The sequence below is a fragment of the Rattus norvegicus genome, chromosome 2, assembly GCF_021556685.1.
Source record: "Rattus norvegicus strain SHRSP/BbbUtx chromosome 2, alternate assembly SHRSP_T2T, whole genome shotgun sequence".
Taxonomy (NCBI): Eukaryota; Metazoa; Chordata; class Mammalia; order Rodentia; family Muridae; genus Rattus; species Rattus norvegicus.
Genome location: NC_141535.1, coordinates 42428398 through 42451890, shown reverse-complemented (window position 1 = coordinate 42451890; position 23493 = coordinate 42428398). Strand labels below are relative to the sequence as shown.

Sequence of the window (23493 nt, the reverse complement as noted above, 5' to 3'; positions counted from 1 at the left end):
TTGTGTATTTTATCTGAGAATTGTTTGTTCAGTTCATTGGATGACTTACTATTGGCATTATTTAGAATCTTACCTAGTTTGCTGCAATAAACATTTAAATGACACCTCCAATTTCCTCGAATTTGATTCTCCATGCATCTGTCAAATGAGCTTTTGATCTCAAAATAAGCTACATGACTGTAACGTTCCTAATTAAAATCTCGATGCTTGCATGACATCTTGGAGAAAGTCAAGGAAGCAATTGTTCTATCCTTCTGGCCAGTTCTATACAGGACGTCTTGAATACTCTTTGAAGAGCTACATTGGAATACACCATTTGACACTAGAGCCCTCCAGCCTTTAGTCATCTACTTTATGGTGTTTCTGGTTTTGATCACAGTTAACTGTCAGCGATATCCCATGATGAACCAATTGCTTATCCGCATTTAAATAGAAAATTATTGTATTTTAGCTTTGTCTTCTGTAATTTGTAGTTTCTCTTAATTAATTTTTATTGATAGAAGATCCAAACTATTCATTAACTGCATTAAACTTTCACAGCAAATGAGTAGACAGAAGAGCATCTGAAGCAATAAGCAGGCTGTCAGACTGTGTGAGGGCCAGTATGTGACTTCATTCGTCTACAGATGGCGTGTCCTCAGTTGCTCCTTTATTGGTTGAAACATTTTCAAACTTTTCACAAGTTACAAACATTCAAAGGAGTTTCTGGATAGATATGGTCAAACTCATAATCCAGCTTAGACAGATGACTTATTTAATTTCTCACCTTGAGCTTGCTTGCTGTATACTCCAGTTGCTTATGTACTCATTCCTTAAGGCTAGCAAAGGAGGTAGATTTTTCCTCGCGTGAAAGAATGCATATTACTTTTCTTTGTGTTTCTATCTGATCAGTGACATTCGTCATAGTGATGTTTGAACTCACTGAACATTGAGCAGCATGACATCATAAAGTAAGTGGAAATGCAGGTGAGTTAGGCATACTGTTGCTCTAGTTCCTGTGAAAAATAACACAAAATTGTTCTTCTCTGTTACATTCTTTTCTGCCTAAAGTATTATACCATGATTTTAGAATGTTTTAAAAATATATCTTTTGTGATTTTCAGTACACAGTTGTTACTCTGCCCTACAGAATTCTCTAGGCCAACAGAAGCAATGACCTATTCAGCAGCTAGCTTGTTTAACTATATACAAAAATAAAAGCAATACACTATCTCCAAGAAAGACCTTTTGAAGTTAGAATCACTAGTTTGTCAGAATAATGAGGCATACACTTTCTTTACCTTTCCACCATGAGAGTTCTTGGGTAATTTGAGAGGTCTTGTGTTATTAGGAGCAGGGGATTCATTTTTACAAGCTCTTCACATCTCAAAGAACTGTCTGTCAGATGGTAAGATTCTGAGTAATTATAGACACTTTGCATTTGTTTGACCCAGATGGTCAGAAGCAAAGAATCGGAAGTAAAATATTTTTAATTTATAAATAATGGTTAAGTGATCAGCATTAAGCTAAATCACCATGTAAATAAAGCAGCATAATATTAGTATCTCACTTCTATCCTTCCTTCTAACCTTGACTGTAGTGGATAATCTACAATGCTACTGCCTCACTGGCTTCTTGATTTTCAGACTATTTTCTAGAAGTGATATTCCATCATCAGATAATAACTTGCCCCTGCTAGTCTTCAATGCCTTTTATGTAAAATGGGCTGTAAGTTTGTTTCTCTTTACAAAAAAGCCTCATATGGAAAATTACCTGAATTTGGAATTATTTTTCTTTAAGGTAATAGATTGCAAGTTTTATATAGCAGGTAGTCTTTGAAACTCTAAGTTTGTTTTATTTATCTAATAATTCTTGTAGTGCAAGTGACATGACAGTACTATGCTTAAACGGAAGTAAAAGTGATAATTGCTTCTATACGGAGCTAACTGTTTAAAATGCACTGGCTTTAAGCGAATAAACAAAGTTAACACATTCCAAGCTCTATAAAGGAGAACTCCACACTATTATGACAGTCATGTGAGAGATCTCACAAAACTTTGCCCAATATGTGTTGTTTGGTGTAAACTAGGAGGTACGAACATGTTATCAAAGATTAAGGATGGTAAGTTTTCTAAAACATCTTAAGTGAACCAAAACACATATGGGTTCTTGTGTGGGAAGATGTTCTGGTTGACATGAGAAGAGGTCCACTACAGTGAAATCGTGGCTATATTCTTTCTTATAATAAAGACCTATTGACATTGGTAAATTCACCTAGTGTTTGTGTCCATTCCCAAGTTGTTAATATAAGTATTTGTTTCTTACACTTATGTTTTCCTTGATTATTATTATACTGTTTACTATTTTTCAAAAATGTGGTTAAAAAACAAAATAAAACACTCCTTCTTGTTGTTTGAGGTTCTTTCTTCAGCTGACCCAGTGAGGCTTCCATGAGGAGAACCTACGTGGTTAGAGTAGTAGACATGCCCTGGGTGAGAACCTGGCCCTCAATACAGCAGAGGGCCTTGGATGCTGAACATGATTCCAAGTATTGATGAGAATGAGAAAGTATATGGCGATCACACCAATATTATATTTGAAGAGTTTAAATCACTTCCAAGTAAGCTGATTCCAAGTAAGTATCTGCCTGTGAGGTAAACAACAACAGGAGCAGGGAAACGGTGTGATATTGTTATTGTGAACTTGGCACAATCACAATGGATAAAGGGTGTCTTGTGTGTTCAGAGAGAATGGCCCTGCGCAAATTACTCTAAAATAGCAACCTGTTTGTAGTAAATAACTCCCAATTTTTAACTGGCTTAGACTCATGCATTTATACTGGGGCCGATGTTAAAATTAGCTTATTTGGATCATTCAGTGGGTCCTGAAGGGAAAAGGATAAACAGACCTGTAAATATTTGGGGAATGAGATAGTCTCATCATATCAGAAAATCCAAGACCTGCTTACCAAAGCTGAATGTCTTTGGCTCTATTTCCTACCAGCAATGAAAAGGAACTGAGTTTAGGTTGATGGGCCTTAATTCACGACAAAGATCGAGTCAGCCAGGTTAGATATCACTGGAGGCTGCAGTTAAAGAAAGAAATTGGGTCAACAAGTAGTGGTCGACGGAGCCATAGAAACAAACAGTATTTAATCCTAAGGAATAGAGAAACAATAGATATGTAATCCAATTCAGGTATCTGAATGAGAACTAAAGACCGAATGCTGGCTCGAGGAGATAAGAGTCTAGAAGAATCCCAAGCTAAAAATGTATCTCTTGCTCTCAGTATGTGTGTGTGTGTGTGTGTGTGTGTGTGTGTGTGTGTGAGCGCGCACAAGTATGCATACATGCGTAATCATATGTTTGAATATTAAAGACAGAGACCAACCTTAAGCATTGTTCTTCCTTGGGCACCATATATCCTCTGTTTTAGACAAGGTCTCTCATCTGCCCGAGCCGCCTCAATTTAGTTAGCCTGGTGCCCTGTGAACCCCAGGGTCTTCCAATCTCTGTTTGTCGGTTCTAGAATTACAAGAGTTCTAGGATGCCTGGTTTCTTGATTGGGTCCTGGGAATCGAACTCAGGTCCTCATGATTGAATACCAAGCATTATCAATTGAGCTGTTCCCTTAATCCCCAAGGCATCCCCCTTTACTCTAACAAAGAGCACATTCAGAGGTGAAGGGAAGGAACTAAAAAGAATGCCAATAGAAAGAAATATGTAGAACATGCACTTAAGAAAAGAGCACATGAATGGAGAGGGGAAATGGTGGGAAATAGGTGGGGAATTGGAAAGGAGGGCAGAGGAGGTGGATTTGAGCAAAACATATAATATGCGTATGAGATTTTCAAACCATAAAAATAAATAAATAAATAAATAAATAAAATAAATAAATAAATAAATAAATAAATAAATAAATAAATAAATGTCAACCAGGACTCTGATAATGGTAGATTTTGAATGTCTTAAACAACAGGATACCAATATGTAGTTTCATAAAAACACAATTGCGGTTATGAACAACATTCACATATAATTCATACTTAATAGAGAATAGAGAAGCTGATGAAATTGCGTGCACCATATTGCATTGTGCTCTTCTTGTAAGACACCACAGGGAATGTCTTTGAATTCTCAGTGTTCACCAAAAATGTATTCTTAAATCAATTCATTTGTTAACTTACTCCATGCATGCACTGTAAACTGGTGCTTTCTCCCTTGAATTCACTGTTACAAAGCACACAGCCAAGTGTCTGAACTGTCCTTGGCAATTAATCAATAATCAATAACCAATGGCCTGGTGGGTTTGCTTTCACGTTGCCCATGATCTTCATGCTGTTATTTTCTCCTTTAGGACAGTTTCATTGGTGAACCTTGTTCTAAATTATTTGACAATGTAACAATTTTCAGTTTTAGAAGAGAGGAAGAAAAGAGGGCTGTAAACAAAATAGATTGACTGAAATAGCTAGAAAATACAAAGGGAAGGAATACATCATTTATGTATATTGGGAAAGCAATTTATGCTGATTTTTAAAGGAGAACCAGAACCAAAATAGAGAGAAAAAAATCATAAAAAATAAATGCAAGGACTTAATGGCTACCTCTTCTTTAATATACATGAAACAATCTGTGGAGGTTTGCTCCTATAGAGGGTGCAGACAGGGAAAGATGAGCACATATTCGTGTACACAGAGACATAGGAATATAAATATGCATAAATGAAGAGAATTAACTTGGGCCGCACTCTGTGATCTGTTCTTTATATCCATTCACATAAAAACACATTGAATTTATCAACTGCATGTTAATGCATAAGATCTTTCTCAGTTTTTATTGTTGTAGTCTTTTGTTACAGGCGTGGCATCATTTTCATATTAATCCTTCATTAAAAGATAGTTGAATAATTTGCTGACATTATGTGCAGTGTAGTGTTCTGAAATAATACTTCCTTGCTTAGGTATTCAATTACATTCATAATACAAATTCCCATGCACAGAATTACTTTGGCATGTGCACCAAAACACTGATACTTGTTGCTTGATTTCTCATTAACATTTTCCTAATAGATACCCTACACCAAAACTATCCATAAAAACCCAGTTCCTTTCCTATGCCTCCAGTTCCCTTAATCTATATCTTTCTGTTATTTGAAAAATGACAAATGAAAAATTGCATAACATGTATATTTTCTGTTTTATTCTACAACTAGCTAGACTTAAAGTTTTAAATATATATTCACCAGTAATCTTCCTTTAAAAATTACCTCTGATGGCTTTTTCCCATTCTCTTTTTCATATAATTTTATTATTGACTTTACTACTGATTTTAAGTATTAGTTTCCTGTTGTGAGGTAAACTGTTTGTTTTAATAAACCAATGAACACCATTTACTAACTTAGCAAGTGTACACTGTGTTGGGATGCTGCCCTAACTGGTTTCTATATTTTTATTTATGCATAGGTCTCATTCCTCAAAAACCATGTTTTTCGATATGTTCTTTCCTACTTTTATATATACATTTCAAGTGAAATCCATAAAATTCTTCTGAAGGAAGACATATTGGTTTTAAAGAATTCTAAAGCCATATTATATATATGTATATATATAATATATATATTATGGATTTATATATGTATGTGACATATGTACATATATATATCACATACATGTCATACTGCTTAACTTCATTATCCTAATGCAACCCATCATTCAAATATACATATAATGTTTTCCCAATCATTCCCTTAGTAAATTAAGTCAACAACTTAGTTAGCTTTGAATCACAGCATCTTAACTTTTGTATATCCTGGACAAAGAATTGCAAACATGATGAACATGTTCCCAAGTTCTTCCACATCCCAATTCAGGGAATTATCTGAGCCCTCAAGCACAGAAGTAAGGATGTACACCACAGGTATCCTTTTAAATAAAAGAGGAAGTATTCTTTCAGAGTTATTTGTATTCTAATATACATTTCTAAATTAAAGGGGAGGAATTCTCCAGCATTACTTTCACTCTGATATAAATTTCTCACAAGGTAGACTAGAAGTGATGTCTCCCTCCATAACCATTGCAACCCCCCTCTGTCCTCATACTTTAAGTAGAATCACAACTGGTACCAGAAGATATTCCACTATAATGAAGATATCATCAGCCTAAGGCTTTTAAAGCTTGCGTCTGAATCCTGTATTTGAAAATGGATATGCATCTATTTTTTTGAGAGACAATATTCCTTTCATAACCTCTGAAATGAGCAAAATATCACTGGCTTTGTGTGCTTCATCGGTATTATTAAGGGGATCAAATATATCCTGTCTGGGAGAGCTCAAACCAGAAAGGCAAGGTTTCATTATTACTTCCACATTAAAACCCTATCATTTATGGGGCACCTATGGAAGCCATACTTTACGCGAAGTTGTAAAAACCTAAAGGAGGACACAATATAACCAATAATTAAGCTACAGTTGGTAGCTCTGAAGTATTATATACAAAAGAATATTACACTCACTTTTGTAGGAAGGTCTCCAAGGGTACTAAGTATAAATTCAAACAGATTTTGGTTTTGTTGTTGTAATTTTTCAGGTTTTGAGATTCTAATATAGTTATCTAATTTCCCTCTTCCCTTCCTTCTCCTCATTCCTTCCCACGTATCCTGACTTCTCATTTCCAATTTCATGGTCTCTTTTTCTTTAATTATTGTTTCTCTCTCTCTCTCTCTCTCTCTCTCTCTCTCTCTCTCTCTCTCTCTCTGTGTGTGTGTATGTATATATGTGTGTGTGTGTTTGTGTCTGTGTGTCTGTGTCTCTGTATGTGTTTGTGTTTGTGTGTATGTATATAAATGTGTATATATGTATATTTGAGTAAACATATGTTCATGTATGAAAATGCAACCTGATTAGTCCATATGATATAACTTACATACATATGTTTTCAGGGCTGTGCATTTGGTATTGGATAGCTAATTGCTGTGCCCTTCCTTTCTTGGGGAAGACTATTTCTGTCACTCATGCCTAGTATGGTTTAGTGGTCCCAATAGATAGCTATTCTTTAATTCTTTAAAAGAGGAGAATGGAGTGGTACAGGACATAGGAAAGGAAATCTAGAAATAAAGAATTTTTTTTTCAGAAAAAAAAGGTAGTGTGGCATTAAACACACGGATACAAGCATCTGAGTGTTTGATGGGTTTGGTAGGATTGGGTGGGAGTGAGTAATAAGATTTTCTCTAAGTAAGATAGACATGGTTAACATCCCAATGTGCCAGACCAAGAGACTTGGATCTTATCTCCCAAGCTAAAAGAAGTTGGTCTAAGATTTCAGACGAGGAAATGTGATTGGTATCTGGCATATAAAATGAACTGAAGTTAGTAGATACAGAAACTCGAGATCACTTAGAGGCTGCTGCAAATGTTTGAATGTGGGAAGTACCAAAGGGAAGAGGTAGCACTTCAGAGGTCAAGGTGGAAGATCTCAGCGGTCTCTGCCATCCAGAGTTATGGGAGAAGAACACAAGAAAGACCACTAGCTGAAGACAATGAGAAAAAATGATGACATCATACATTAAGTAGATCAATAACTACAAATGCATATCATATCAAAGAAAACCGGGAGTCTCTGTTAACCTCTAATGTTGTCTGAAGACACTCATAGCAAATATGTGTGTATGGAATCACACAAATTTATTCAATGAGCTTTAAAACTTGTAATGCAAACTGCCCTCTTCTCTGGGGAAAAAAATCAGAATTCCTATTTTTAAATGTAGAAATGTTCTTTGGAGTAAAAATAACCACAGCATCCTTTGAAATGTAATATAGTGCTATTTAGTATAATCCCTTAGCAATGTTGCTGAGATGAGCAGGGACTATAGGTTTTAAGCTACAGATGCATATGCAAACTACATGTTTTTAAACCTAAACTTGGGTAATAGGCCATGAAATAGATGTACTTTTAACCATATTACACTTGAGATATTTGACTAATGTAAAAGGTATTAATTTTTCAGATAATTAACTCATGTAATGTTTAAGGAAGTTTTTCAAGATGCCTCTCTAGATACACATTAAAGGAGTGAGCAGTCCAGCACTCTGTGTGGGGTAGGTTGCAGTATAAGAATCTATTCACAAAGGAAAATGAACAAAAGGTTTTCTAAGTTACCTCTTATCAACATCTGAATACTCCGTCTACTCACAAGTATATGATATGGTAATCTTATGGTAATTAGAAATTTTAATTTAGGCTATTACTTGGAAGGTGAGAACACTGGCTGTAAGAGGGCCACTGAGCCAGGCGTGGTGACCTGTGCCTGTAATCTCAGCAGGCATGGCGATCAGGAGTTTAAGACAGCTTCAGATAATAATGAGTTCAAAGCAATCCCAGACTGCATGAAGCCCAGTGTCATAATGAAAGAAAACAGAGCAAAACAGATGGCCACGATATGTAAAATGTGAATTAGTTATCAAGAGATATGGAAGGTGTAAATTGCATGTTTGCATCTGCTGATAAACTAGTGGAGAGGTTTCTCAGGAAAGAATTCTTCAAGGGTAAATGATGGGTTGGTTTGTTTATGAGCAACGGTACCTGTTTTTCCAAGTGAGCAACTGAAGTCAATTTGAAAAAGACAAGAAAGCACCAATATTGTATTTTGCAAGACAATTTTCATGGGTCTCTGTTTCTATTCCCTCTTTTTAAATTCCGTGCTCCTCTTGCCTACTCTTGTCCAGCAGTTTCAATGAAACATGAAAGGTTCAAAGTTTCAGAACCAAATTATAGGGTGACAGATTCAGGATGTATTGCTAATAAATTAAATCTTCGGAATGCACTGTCAAAACAGTATTTAAAAAAACCTAACAAGATAACCTTTCATTGAATGAAAACAAGGGAAAGATATTTTAAATCGGTTTTCTAAGTGTCTATTACTATTAAGGAAACATACAGGAAACAGGAAAAAATGTGGCCTTTTCTTATATTGTTAATATCTAGTGGCCTCACTTAAAATTTCAAAGTATTAACCTTAAACTGGTTATGAAATATTAAAGGAATAAAATGTAAAAGTCAGTTATTCTTCATAAAATCCCCAGACTTGACTTTATTGATACATACAGTGTAAATAACATTCTCAAACAATTACTTCGGTAATATGAGACTCAAGATTTGCACCACAGACTCAGAGTATGTTTACGCTCTTCATTGAAGAAAAATGGTGCAATTAAGGTCTTTGACGAAGCCGACCAAAAGCACTGGAGCACAGCTCTCTTAAACCAGAAGGGGAGAGTAAAGTTTTGATTAATATTTTATTAGTGGTATAGTTCTAGTCGGGACCTTGTATATTCTATGCAAGTGCTCAGTCCTCATGTTGATTTTAATGATACTGAGACATTCCAATATAAAATTTCCTTTACTATACGAAAACTGTACATGTTTACAAAGTCAATGCCACATCAATATTCCAGCACACCTAGCTTTATGTTCAGTGTGCTGACAATTTGGATGTTTATCTCTCACACTCCTCACTCGAACCTCGTCACTTTCATGATATTTACATCTCGGCCACCTAGAGTGTTTTTTTTTTTTTACAGAATCAAAACTCTCCTATGATGTTTAGATCTCTTATTCTTTATTAGGAGTTCATAGCTATTGCAAAGATTGGAGATATACATGACTGATAGAGGAAACGTTTTGTTACATAAAGAGACGTCAAAGAGAGCTTTCATCAGTTAAGTAAATGGCTGCAGTAACTTGGGGGCTGGTTAGTTGAAATGATACATCTACTGCTTTAAAGGATGTTTTAATATTGTTTTCATATTTTGTTTCATTCCCTTGATGACACACAAACTCACTTCTTTAGAAATTTTGCTCTTCCAACTTTCTCCTATATTGGTATTAATAAATAAATCTACCTTGTTAGATACATCTTAATAAAAATGTACTCGACACATTCACATTTTTCATGAAATCAAAGGAATTGACCATCAATGTCTGAGACCCATCTCCTTCCTGTCGATATAAATTTCTTCATTAGAACAAAATACCCCTTTCCCATTGCTTCAGATATTAAAATGGAGTCTCAAAACTGCAGAAGAGACAGTAATATCTGGAGATGCTGCTGTATATGCTACAAATAGTGTTTCGGAGTCATATATTTGAATAACCCATAGGCAATCATCCTTCCAGACATTCATGAGGCTTTTCTTGAACATTAATTTTCAAAGACAATTTATACCCCTATTCAGATCATGGTGTGTGTGTGTGTGTGTGTGTGTGTGTGTGTGTGTGTGTGTGTAGTTTTTGTTTGGTTCTCTTCTCGAAGATAAGTGAACACGAACTGAACTGTTTCCATTAGTCTCACCGTCTCTAAACACTAATTCATATTTATTATTGCCAACTAATACAGAGTTTGTTATGATAGTGGAACCAGGTTACTTTTGGACAGGTTAAGTTGAGAATAAAAGTTCATAGCTCTCATTGCTTCCAAATGTTTCTGTCATTTTCATATGTTTTAAATATCTCCCTTTCTGTTCATCTGTACTTATACCCTGTTGTATACATGGATATAAATTTCATGCATATTTTCACATAATCTTGATGCTGTCAACATTCTCCAGGAATCACGCATCTTTATTTCAGCAAGGCCTTAGCTGAGTCAGGAGACCTGCATTTCTGTTTCAGTCCTGGCCCTTCTACTCTATGTGATGTCAAATATATTACTTACATCCTCATGGGCTCAGTGTTCTTGTCTTGAAAGTGGAGATAATATAGTTGATATTAGCATTGTTGGAAGAGCCTAATCTCCCGTGTTTTCTAGACATGAAACTTCCTTAATAATTCTAAAGCATTGCTACTACCTTTCTCTTAATAATGGAACTAATAGCCACAACCTCTTAGAAACACATTCATTTATAAATAAATTTTATCTAAGAAAGAATTCATCCAGTGTGTGAACATGTGGAAAATAGAGAGCAAATGAATTTAAAGAATTTAAATTACTTAAGTTTAAATTTAAAGAACTTATGGTCATAAATCTCTAAATAAAATCACAATAATACATTTTATGAAACACAGTAGGGACAACATGTAAACATCATACATCTTAGTTTTCTCTAAACCATTCAACTAAGGAATTTCAGATATAACAATCAATGTATAGAGTATAGCTAACATTAAACTCAAATCAATGATGCAATGCTTCCATTCCAATTTGCTTATTTTTCTCAGTCCTACCGTCCCCAATCAAGTCTATTTATTAAAAACATGTAATCAATTAGAAGCTTTTACAAAAGTAACCAACCTACATATTAAGCTAGAATGCTTACTCTTTTTAAACATTTATTAAGGATTTATTACTCATTAGGTCAAGTAATAATAGCCTTGCCTCTCCTCTGTTGATATGGACCCGTATGGTCTGGCACTGAACAACTGGGGAGCATGACCACCTCTTCAAGTGAAGAATGAAACGACACGTGTGATTGCACGTTATGTGCTACAAAGATGAAGTGGGATATTGATTTATTAATCTCTGCAATCAGCGTCCACCATCAAAACCTTAAAATGATCTGAATTGTGATTAGCTGTGGTTCTTATCTTTTGCATCCAACAGACACAGTGTTATCAACAAGCTATCCAGGGGAGCAAGGAAAGAGAAAGAGCAAAGTGAAATATGCCAGCTGAAAGCATTCCCACACTCGAAAGTTAGGATGCTGACTGGCTTCTGTCCTTGTTTCATAGGGAATACGGCACATGGGGAGACATAGTCACAGATGCACAGCCTCATACAAGCATACAGTTGAGACCATTATTATTTTCTTATTAAGCCAGCCTATTGTCAGTAAGGGCTAGACAAGTAATCCCAACCCCAGCTTTTCTTGTTTACACGCCAGCTCTGATGTACCCATTGTTCCGTGTGGGGACTTGATGTGGAGGCATCAATGCCTGCCCTGTCTGAGGCTAGATCACTGTTCCACTTTGCAAACAAGCGTGGAGAGAAATGACAACTCCTAGAACCCTTGTGTGACTCTTGTGTGTGCATGTATGTAAAGTAAAATCCACCTCTCCCCCTCTATGTCTCTCCCCACCCCGTGTGTGTGTGTGTGTGTGTGTGTGTGTGTGTGTGTGTGTGTGTGTGAAGGGATCCATGGCCTTAGGATCAAATAGGGCCAAAATCCACCTCCACACTTGAGTTAAGAATGAGGTGATTGCTCAGCCACTGTAATTGTCTTTTATACTACTCATTTCCGTGGCATCTATTAAAACTCCCAGCTGACATGTAGTTTCCCCTGCCCTGTCTTCCGGAGCACTTTATGTTAAGGGGAAATCACTATAATCACATCTCTATGTCTTGTTTGCTACTAAAATGAGGTGCTCTCTTACTAGGATCGTTCAGCGGCCACCGATACATCACATTCTGGGTGTATACATGCTCACACGCTCACACACACCCACGCCAACACAGTGTAACTCCCACAGCATCCTCGTTTCCATCCCTCCTCCTTCTCTCTTGTAAGGATTGCTGAACATTTTGCTCTAAACTCTCCAAGTCACCCACGTGTTTGTTCTCCCCTTTGCTGTTCAATTTACTTCTGGACTTGACAAGAGTTGCTCTCAAGCTGTGTGCTGCAATCCTGCGAGCAAACTGTCTCTTCCACACCCTGTGCACCCTCAGGTCAGATCTGCCTGGCTGATCCCTCCTTTCTGGGGTGAATGGACAGATTTATGGGTGGTTTCCAAGCTCGCACTGCAGCTTCCCCCCCACCCCCAGCTTTCGCGCCTTCACCCTCCCTCTACTAGAAACAAACTGAATTAGGTTTCATCTGACTGCTGGGGTGGGATGGAAACGAGTAGGGAGAGGGAGGTGCATGGCACAAATAAACCAATAAACCAGTAAAACACCACACACACACACACACACACACACACACACACACACACACACACACACACACACGCCACTGAACAATTATACTTTACTTTCAGGTTTATTACACACCTGAATTATATCTTCTAGGGCAAGGAGAGACACACCCCTGCTCACCCTCCATGAGTTTCTTGAATTTGACCCTGGATTCCAAGATCGGTGGTGACTGGTTAACAGGAAGGATGGGAGAAGAGGGGAGGTGACCCTTTGCCTGGGTGGGGGAAGGGGTGTTCTCTACTTACCGTCTGAGTCCCTGGAAAGACGAGGGCCAGGACATCCTAGATTTCTTCAGGCCTGGCCGGTGACCAGTCTCCACCGCGTAGGAGGTGCGGTCCATGGCACGGCAGTACAGGTAGCGCTCCGTGTCCGAGTAGCCGCGGTGCCGGACGCGGCTAGCCCCGCTTGAGGCGTAGCGACCACGGGTAGCTCCGGGCGGTGGCGGGGGTGGTGGCAGTGGGGGCGGTGGTGGTGGCTGCAGCTGGGGCTGGGGCGAGGGTGGCGGCGGCGGGGGCAGGTGGTGATGGGGGTGCAAGAGGCGGAACTGGGGCTGCCGGAGCGGGTACTGGTGGTGCTGCTCGTGCCTCCAGAGATGCTTGGGGGCTTTGAGCGCGGCCCCTCCAGAGCTGTCGCTGCCCTCGTCGCTGCCCGCCCGGGCCGGCACGCTGCTGCCCTCTGCCTCCATCCTGACCGGCTCTATGCCCCGCTGACCCACCGGGTCCGCCACACCAGCCTTAGCGCCTCCCGGCTCCTGCTGCCGCTGCTTGCCGAGGCGCCGGAGGCTGGGCTCAGCTTCCGACTTGTAGCGGCCAGAGGCTCCTGGCCACCGAGAGGGGGCTCTGCTAGCGGGAAGGATCACAGAACGCCACAGGGATCCCTGGTCGGTAGCAGAGGCAGAAAGGCGCGCTGGATGCTCCAAAGTAACCAAGACTGGCAGGCGAGGCTTCTCTGGTGGTCGGTTTCTTTTTCCTCCTCTCTTTTCTCTTCGTTACTCCGGTGAGATTAGGGACTGTTGGCAGCTAGCTCTCTCCACAGAATCTGCTCTTCACAGCAGTAGCCTGCTTTTGAGTCCGGGCACCTGAACCTGGATCTCAGAGCTGCTGAAAAGTTGGACAGCTCCCGACTGACCAACTGGAGCTCTGACTTCTCCAAAACCACTCCAGCCAGTCAAGAGTCAGACCTGCTCTCTGGATCCTTCCCCTCCCTGTGCCCGCGCTTCCCTCCCTCCCTCCCTGCTCCCCACTGCCCCAAGGTTTGCTCTTCGATGCTTGACTAGGTCCTCTCCTCTCCCCGAAATGGATTTGATTTCTGGCTGGTTCTCAAAGCTTCTTGAAAATGAGTCGCAGGATGCAGGCTTTCTTAAGAAAAGGGATGCTACCTGTCAAAGTTGCAAGGAATGTTGTGTCTGGGTGTAGCTAAAAAAAATGGATCTGCACGAAGATCTAATATCTTAGATTAATTTAGTCTATTTCTCTGCCATAGGATTAAATAGTCTGTGAATCTTTTCTACAGCAGGAAAATTGCTCACTATTTCCTTCTGGAGACACTCCATCTAGTGTTTTGGTCCTGGAGAGGAGAGCTAGCTGGAAATCAAGAACAGTTTTCTGATTAGAAAGGCACAGCTAAGCTCTCTGACCAAACTTAAGCGTGGGGTACCTTTTCCATCACAAACATCTGGTTATCTTCAGGGGCTGCTACCTTCCAAGCCTGACTTCAGTTTGCTTTTCTGCCACATTTAACAGAGCATAGCTCTATTACCGAAGAATTTTAAAGCATGTTGTGCCATTATTCCGCAGAAATAGTCACATTTGATCCTACAGTCTGTATTCAACTTTTATCTCCTAGAATTAACATTTTCTTTCAGTATCAAATATTTTTAAAACGCTAAGGTAATTTCATAGCACCGTGGGGACATTTCACGCACTTTCTTTGAGGTTATTGTATTACTTAAAGACCATATGACATATCCTCACTGTTAATTCAACAATTCGTCACTGCAGAAGTCACCACGGTACCATCCATTAGTTGTCAGCCACTTAGATCTCACAATAACTCATTGGCAGCTTAATCATTCTGTTCTTTGCAGTCATAATGCGGTTGAATGTGTACAAGAGTATTGAAAAACAGAAACTGTCAAAGTGTTGAAAACCCAATCATCTCTACACAGTAAGTGTTCAGTACAGATGCCACGAAGAAAACAGCATCAGTGAAGATAGATTTCCTTTGCTCACAAGAAAGAACAGTCTGTGAAATTCACAAACATCTTCGTCTGGAAGAGGCAATAGTTTAATAGTGTACACAAGATCCCTGGAGCAGCTGTATTGACTATTCGTGATCAGAAACAACCCTTTCCTTCAGCCTTTAGGCTTGGGCATTCTGCTCGAATATGGGCCATGCACAAGCTCTAGGAAAGAAGGTCCAGAGAGGAAGGAGGCAAAAGTCTCTGAAGTACCGTTTCCCCCATGAGGAATGCAAACTGTACATGACTAAATACACCCTCCCTGGGAAGATACAAGTATGACAATGATGAAAGCATATTCTATTTCCTAGAAGGAATTGAACCAATATCCTTCCAAGTGTGAACAGAAAGAAAATAATAAAGTGTTCTGGAGAATAAATTTGGGTTTTTATTCCTTTATAATCCTTAGCCTTATAAATATCTGGAACCATTTCAAAGAAGTAAACAGTTTCCAAAACTATCTGATGTGTTTCCCATTTATCTCCTTCCCTAAATTGTGATATAGGTACAATATAACTCTACCTAAAATCCTAACTTTGCAGATTCTAATGGTCAAATGATTTATGATCCTTTTCTCCAGATTAAACAGCAAATCCAACCTGACCAACTTCTCACTGTCAGTTTGCTATTTTCTTGTGACTGACAAACACTTCCTGTTATCTATTAGTGCCATTATGTTTAAAAGACTTTACTTTGTTTATAGCATAAAATTAAAAGGACAGGAACTCTTTTAAGTTCACAGAAACCATTTGGCATATTGCCCACTTGCAGAATTTTCAGTTCCCCATAATTCCCATAGATTATTGATTGTTTAAAAGATTTATCTACTTAATGTAAGTGCACTGTGGCTGTCTTCAGACACACCAGAAGGGGGCAACAGATCCCATTACAGATGATTGAAAACTACCATAATGTGGCTGGAAATTGAACCCAGGACCTCTGGAAGAGCAATCAGTGCTTTTAAACACTGAGTCATTTCTCCAGCCCAGATTATTGGTTTTTAGTGGATTATTTATTAGAACCGGAGATTGCAGGCTGGCTCCAAATTTACCAGTTCCTACTAATTAGCCCTGTCTAAATCTCCTATCTCCTCTGTACTGAATAGTACTCTTACTATTTTTCAGAACCTTATGTTTATTGTTTTAATGAGACTATACTTACAATAATGATTTAAATAAGATAAATCCTTAATAAAAGCTAGAAATATTGATGGTTCTTGCCAGATATGGGAGAATTCTAAGTATCACTTTCATTTATATTTAGTAACTTTGTCTTGTCTAGGGAACATCGACTGTGGGTATTTTCAACGTTGGAAGATGATACCTAGACCAGTATTTAAAAACTTTGTACTGTCATAATCATCTTGAGAGCTAATTCAGACTATACAGGCATAGGATCCTCAAAACAGGATAAGACTTGGGGCTTTATATTTTTGCAAAGTTTGCAAGTGAAACGTGATTGAGAAGCAAGCTTGTGAACCAATACTCTTACTTGCAAAATAAGTGACTGTTTTAAGGGGCACTCTTAAAATGAGGATGTTCTCTGGATATCTTTGTTGATCAGTGACTGCAGATCCATCCCAATTCTTCGTTGTGTGACTACAAAACAACACCAGGTGCTATTCTTTCTCTTGTCACAATTCTCAAACACTCCCAGTTAAAAGCAGCTTAGTGCTCAGCTCTTTAAAAAAAGATATACTTTATCAATCACTCTGTTTGCTTCTGTCCTAAAGAAAACCAAAGTTGAGCTCTCCCTCTCTTCCATTTAAAACCTCTGTTCATTAATGTGGGGTGTCTCTACCTGTCTGAAACAATGAACAGGTATGAAGTTTTGCTGACTCACTGGCTTCCTCTAGTTCTCTGTCAGAGAAGTAATTTTTCCCTTATTAATTGATTGGTCACAGATCTTAGAATTTTACAGACCACAGTCTAGAACAATCTTTGTGAACTGGTTAACATGGAACATTCTTGAATATTATCATTATTGACAGTAATCTACATCTGTATAAAAAATAGAAAATTGGGTAAATGGACAGTACTCTTTTTCCTGAACAACTAGTCTCAGTGGTGATTTGGTGCTGTGACCTCGAGATAAGGAGTACATACCACCCCCTCTAGTGCTGACACGTTTCAAATCTTCCCTAATGACAAGATCAGTCACTCAATGTGCTGTTATTAGCAAGGGAGAACATTCTTGTCAATAATTCTTGGGAGGAGAAAGATGTCAATTCACAACTAACAAGAAGCCAGCACATTTCCTTTAGCCAAGAATGCAGACTTAAACAATATGATGCAACATTTAAGAGCCAATGCTTACCTTGATGATAAGAAAAAATATATGAAGAGACATTTATTTTGCATATATTCTATATTTTAGTTGTTAAGGGACAGCAGTTTGGTGACAGTCCATTTGACATTAGAAATTTCTTTCCTGGAATACTATGCTACCTACACAAGACCAAACTGTTGTCTAGTTAGAAATATTCAAAAATTTTGCAGGTAGTCTTAGATTTCACCCAGTTTCTCACTATTGAGTGGAAAGTGGCATCAGATATTTTATTAAGATATAGGAAAGGTTCTTAAAAGAATAAAATATCTTGACATATAATACTCAATACTATTAAAATTTCTATTCCACTTGGTCCAATTAATGTGAGTTCAAAATGCTGCCTTAAATATATTTGGTTTTGCTTACCATGATATTAAATCTGCACCATTGTGAGTGCCTCAACCTCCTTTATGGATCAGTGTCACCAGAAACCAATTTTGTGACACCCTAGTGGCACTAGTCTTATGGGAAGCAATTGTGTATCTATAAGTTCCAATTCCCATGAATATTTTGGTGAAGTCATAAAGATGCCCAAGAGATGATGCTTTCGAAAGATCTGCATCTTACAGAGAAAATAGCAAGAACCAACTTGGGTTCAGTGATATATATTGATATATCTCCTGTAGATGACAGAAGGACTAGGAAAGGCAGTTTCTGTTGCCCCCCTCCCACCTACACTGGAGAGGAAGGGAAATGCTACAAAAGAAGAATTTATTTTGGCTAATGGCTTCAATACTTTTGGTTCATGGTTGCTTGGTTCTGTTTGGGTCAAGCTTGTGTTGGGTAGAGCACCATGGCGGGAACTTACTTCAGGATATCTGAGAAGAAGAGCAAGGAGGAAGGGGACTGGCATGAGGTAGATCTTTCCAGCACATGCCTCCGATGGCCCACTTTATTGAATCAGCACCCATATTCTAGTTTCTAGCATACTTTAGTAAAACTCTCAAATTGTGAGTCCACCAAAGACTCATTTACTTTATTAGGTCAAAAATATTCAAAGTCTATCCTTCCCCCCAAATCCTCACCTTTCAATGTTTCTTTTACGAACAAGCCTTCACCTCTAAACCACAAGGGAGAATACTCAATTATTAAGGCATTATGAATCTTCTCAAACAGTAAATAGCATTGAAGTCAATGCCATAAGATCATGTTGAAACAGGCTGTTCTCATGGTGTATAAAGTCGCACATGACATGCTCACCACATATAGAGACTGACATAAGCAAACCCACAAAAGAAACAAGGATTCGTTTTATATACAGAAAATGTAAGAAGTTACATAGATCTGGGAAGAACACAATGGGAAAGTCTGCAACTACCAAGGGAAAAATGACTTTACTGTGTCTCTTCAAGGCAATGGGGTAATGACACTACATCATCAAAAGGAACCTCTTTGGGTGAATTGGATTTAAGGTCTATGGTTAGGATTCGAGGTGTTTGAGTATAGAAGGACAGGAAGGACATTCAAGTAGGAAGGAAAATAGTTCTGTATTGTTCCTGAGGAGATAGTACAAGGAGAAACTAAGTTAAGTAAGAGATGGAGCAAATTGCTCTAAACTAGAAGAGACCAGCATTTCCTTTGTGATATCAAAGAAAGAAAGATAGATAGAAAAAAAGAAAAAGAAAGAAAAAAGAAAGAAAGAAGCAAGCAAGAAGCCAGAAGCAAGTTCATTACATTCCCCAAACATTTAAATTTTGGCACTCTACCAAATACTATCATACACTATTTTGTGTAATGTGAGCAATACTATTTTCTTCACATTTTAATATTTGAATGTTAGCATCTCTTTTCTGCAGAGGCCAAAAGAAATATGCTTGCATCTGTGGATATTTGACATGGCCAGTGTGACCCTGACTTTACCTGAAAAACAACCTGTTCATTTAACTGTCTCAGTGCTCGCACACTCGTTAGGGCTATACTCACTGAATGCTTAATGTGTACCAGACATTAGGCGGTAGGGATGCAGAAGACAGTTAAGCAGAGGAAATGTCTACCTTTCATTTTCCAATGGGAACCCGTAGAAAGAACACTCAAACTCTAGGCAAATGTGTCAAATGATGGTAAGTGCCATGACGTGCACTGAAACAAATTAAGAAATTGGAGCCTGATTTTTGAATGTATTGTTTTTCATAGCCTGCCCAAGGAAGGATGTCATCTGCAGTAGGAACTAGAAGGATGTGAGGAGTCAGTCAGCATTCCAGACTGTGACCAAGCAAGCACAAAAACACTCCTAGACTTGTTATGGAGAGTCTAGTCACCAATGGCCTAGGATGAAGTGAGCTGGTGGCTATTTGGAAATTAGAATATGTCAAAGAGGTGCGCTTTGGCCATGTAAAAGACTTCAGATTTGATAACAATATCTGTATAGCTACACATTGTTGGATTTCAAATGAAGACTCATAATATTCACATAAAGTGTCTAGAAAATATTTCACTTTCCTATAGGCCTCGTTGAATAAACTAACTTTACATGCAATAAAAAGGAAAAAAGGATGTCTGGAGTGTATATATATTTACCACAAGTGGAGAAAATATTCTACTTTGTTGAAAAAGAACTATGCTTTGCCAAGGAAACACTTATAGAATCGACTCTATAAAGGAGCAAAATACAAGTATCTGAAGTTGCGTATAATTTTTTTGCTAAAATGATTCCAAAATGATGGACAGCTGGACAGCTGGCATGCACTTAAAATGAGAAGATGTTTCCAAATTCCTCAGGATATGTCGCAGAACATTTAAAGTGTTTTGTGACACTTGAAGGATAATTACTCAGGTGCTAAATGTCCATCTGTCACATGTTCCAAAATGCTGACTTTTTTTTTTAAATATTTTAAAATTGGTACCTGACAATGAAAACTTTCAAAAGAATCAGCATTCCTTGAAATGTTAGTCTCAATAATGTATAAAAGATGGAACAGAAGTCGCTGCTATCAAATCAAGACCAAACACCAATGGCCAAAGATCCAGATGCTTAATAATTTTAACCAGACGTGAATACTTAGCAGTTCGAGGTGTTAAAAAGCATGAGGACATGCATTAATATGGTAGTGTGTCTGAACAGCTTTATTTAAGATGGGACCCCTCACCCATCTCAAAAATATTAATCCAGAATTCCTCCTGTCAAAAGGAAATGCAGGGACAAAGAGTGGAGCAGAATCTGAAGGAAAGGTCATCCGTAGACTGCCATACCTAGGGATCCATCCCGTTTGCAGACACCAAACCCAGACACTACTGCTGATGCCGAGAAGTGCTTACTGACAGGAACCCAGTACAGCTGTCCCCTGAGAGGTTTTGTCGGAGGCAGACCAATACAGATGTGGATGTGGACAGCCAAACAGACTGAGCATGGGGACCCCAGTGGAGAAGATAGGGGAAGGACTATAGAAGCTGAACGGGTTTGCAACCCCATAGGAAGAACAACAATATCAACCAATTAGACCCCCCAAAGCTCCCAGGGACTAAACCACCAAGTTCACAGGAGGGGGTTGGGGTGGAACCTATGGCTCCAGCTGGATATGTAGCAGAGGATTGCTTTATCGGTCCTCACTGGGAGTGTCCCCTTGGTCGTGTGGAGACTTGGTGACCCAGGGTAGGGGAATGCTAGGATGATGAAGCAGAAGTGGGTGGGTGGGTCAGGGAGCACCCTCATAGAGGCAGGGGGGATGGGGGTTTGTGGAGGGAAAACTGGGAAGGTGGATAACATTTGAAATGTAAATAAATAAAATAACCAATAAAATGAAAAAAGATAATAACATATTTAAAATAAAATTTCTAAACTTCAAAAGCATTCGTAAAAAAGGAAACACGTGCTACAGTTAATGAATGTTTCAGAACTGAAGTGTCATAACCATACATAACAGGGAACTGAACCTTATATAATGTCAGATATCTGTACTGTGTCACTGCCCAAACTTGAGCCCTTCCTTGCCAAGCTTCAGTCATAACCTATGATGGCAATGGGGATAAATTAGACATGGACCTTTGCAAAGCAAATGTCAATGGATGTGTTTACTCGGTGCTCTCAGTGGATGGGTAGTGTACCATTGCAGTTAATATTGTTATGTTCTAAATCTATATGAGGCTACTCATCCACCGATAGTATTATCAGTGTATCATGATAGCCCCAAACTGGAGGGTTTCTTGTTTACATGGCACAGAAATAAACATTTAGATATTGGTGAAGTAAACTGTATTAACCTTTAGAACTTGCATTCCCCAAAAATAATCAAAAGGAGAAGCCAGATGATATTGCACACTGCACATAGTTTGTAAAGGACTGTTCGAAAATAAATATTCCTATTTGTCACTGGAAATTGAAAAAATGATAAATATATCCAGATAGTCTGCAGAAGAAGAGAGAAAATGGTGACTAAGCAGAAGCAAAACAGATCCATATCATCAGTGATGAAGACACCAGAGTCATAAGTAAAGGCTACAGTGACTGGGGACATTCATGCCCATACTTCAGGAAAAGAGCTACATAATATCACATTTTATAAAGATGTAGAACAATGGGGATTCTTATACTTGAGTAGTAGAAAACACATTGCTACTATCTTCCAAATATAAGCATTCACATACAAATTGATTTATGATTCTACTTCAGGGCTCATGGCATAGAAAATATCTTACATGCAAACTCAACAGTGGAGTTATATGTCATCAATGCTGTAACAAACACGGAAAACAAACTAAACTTTGAGCAACAAAAATATTAACACAGATTTCATGTTGAGAGTCGATATGCAAAGAAACCTGGATTAAATTAAAGGTTGTTTTTGTTCAATGAATAAAGCAAGTGGCAGAAGATGACATAATGCCATTCTTAGGAAACCTAAAAGAAGAAAAGAAGCAAACACCCATATATCGTAACATGTCACGTGATCCAGCATATCAGAGGCAAAAGTGGCAGACTTCTGTGAGGTCAATGCTGCTTAATTTATATAGTGAGTGACAGGACTATATATGGAGAACCTGTCTGATAAAGGAGGAGAAGGAGGAGGAGGCTGTGGGGGAGGAGGAGGAAAAGAAAGGAGGATGATGAAGAGGAGGAAGAGGAAGAAGATTGAGGAAGAGAAGGAGAAAAAAGGAGGAGGAAAATGAAATAATAAAGCAAACCCAACGCTACATTTTGGTGCAGCATTTCATTTCTTAAACTAAAATCCAGGGTCAGTAGCTCTGAAGCAGAGGCCGAAGGACAGTATTACAAAGACATTTCCAGGCAAAGTAGATGTGAGAGGTGTATGGATCACACTCCAGCAGTGATGGCTTAGAGAATATATATGTTTGTGATCTTTATAATTTAATCATTGAGAGGCCATGCAGTTCACCAAACATCAAATGCTCTACCTGCAGGTAGAGGCAGAGAAGGGGGTGTGACAGAGAAGAAAGGGGCTTACAGGTAGGGGCAATGAATTGACAGCATTGCAGTTCATGAATCTGGACTGCACAGCTGTATCCTGCAGGCAAGTTTTCATACACTAGACACTGTGTGATAAAAATAGCAGCCCCCATGAGAATGCCCATGGGGCAGAAATCCTTCATCATCACTAACAGAACAAACAACAGTGTGTGCAGTGGGGAGAAGGAACATGCTTGGTGACGTTTAATTCTCCATCTTTAGAAGAGAAGGCTGTGGACCATTTATACTCTACCATTTTGCCACCTTGCCAAATGAAACCACTCGGCAAACTTTCCAGACTGTGGCAGCATAAAAGAAACGTGAGAAATCCAAATAGGACTCCAAACAAAAAAAATAATGATGCCATTTAAAATTAAATCTGTCAGGATTGGAGATATGGTTCACAAGTTCGCCCATAGGACCTGGGTTCAATTCCTAACGCCCACAAAGTGGCTCACAGTTGTCCACAACCCTGTCCGAGAGGCTTGACTGGCAAGTACCTGATGTATATGCAAACATGGAGATGCATTTAAAAAAAACAAATAAATAAGATTAAAAACTAGAATCTGTGCTCCTCTCAAAGTGTAGTTTTAAGTGAAACCTGAGTTAAGATAGAAAACAAAACAAACACATAAACAAACAAA

At 38.6% G+C, this 23493-nt stretch overlaps 1 protein-coding gene and 1 long non-coding RNA gene across 9 annotated transcripts in view; one reads left to right on the top strand and one right to left on the bottom strand.

The window, feature by feature from the left end:
- Pde4d (phosphodiesterase 4D) overlaps nt 1-23493 on the bottom strand; it is a 1511604-nt gene that overhangs the window by 786973 nt on the left and 701138 nt on the right. The window contains 1 exon segment of one of the 8 annotated variants that reach the window (NM_001113328.2): nt 13127-13566. Within the exon segment in view, the coding sequence (NP_001106799.1) occupies nt 13127-13566 (440 nt within the window). 8 annotated transcript variants of the gene reach the window in all.
- Nucleotides 13030-15499, top strand: LOC147996058 (uncharacterized). Its single transcript, XR_015673930.1, has 2 exons — nt 13030-13236; nt 14968-15499. It is a non-coding gene; the product is annotated as an uncharacterized LOC147996058 (long non-coding RNA).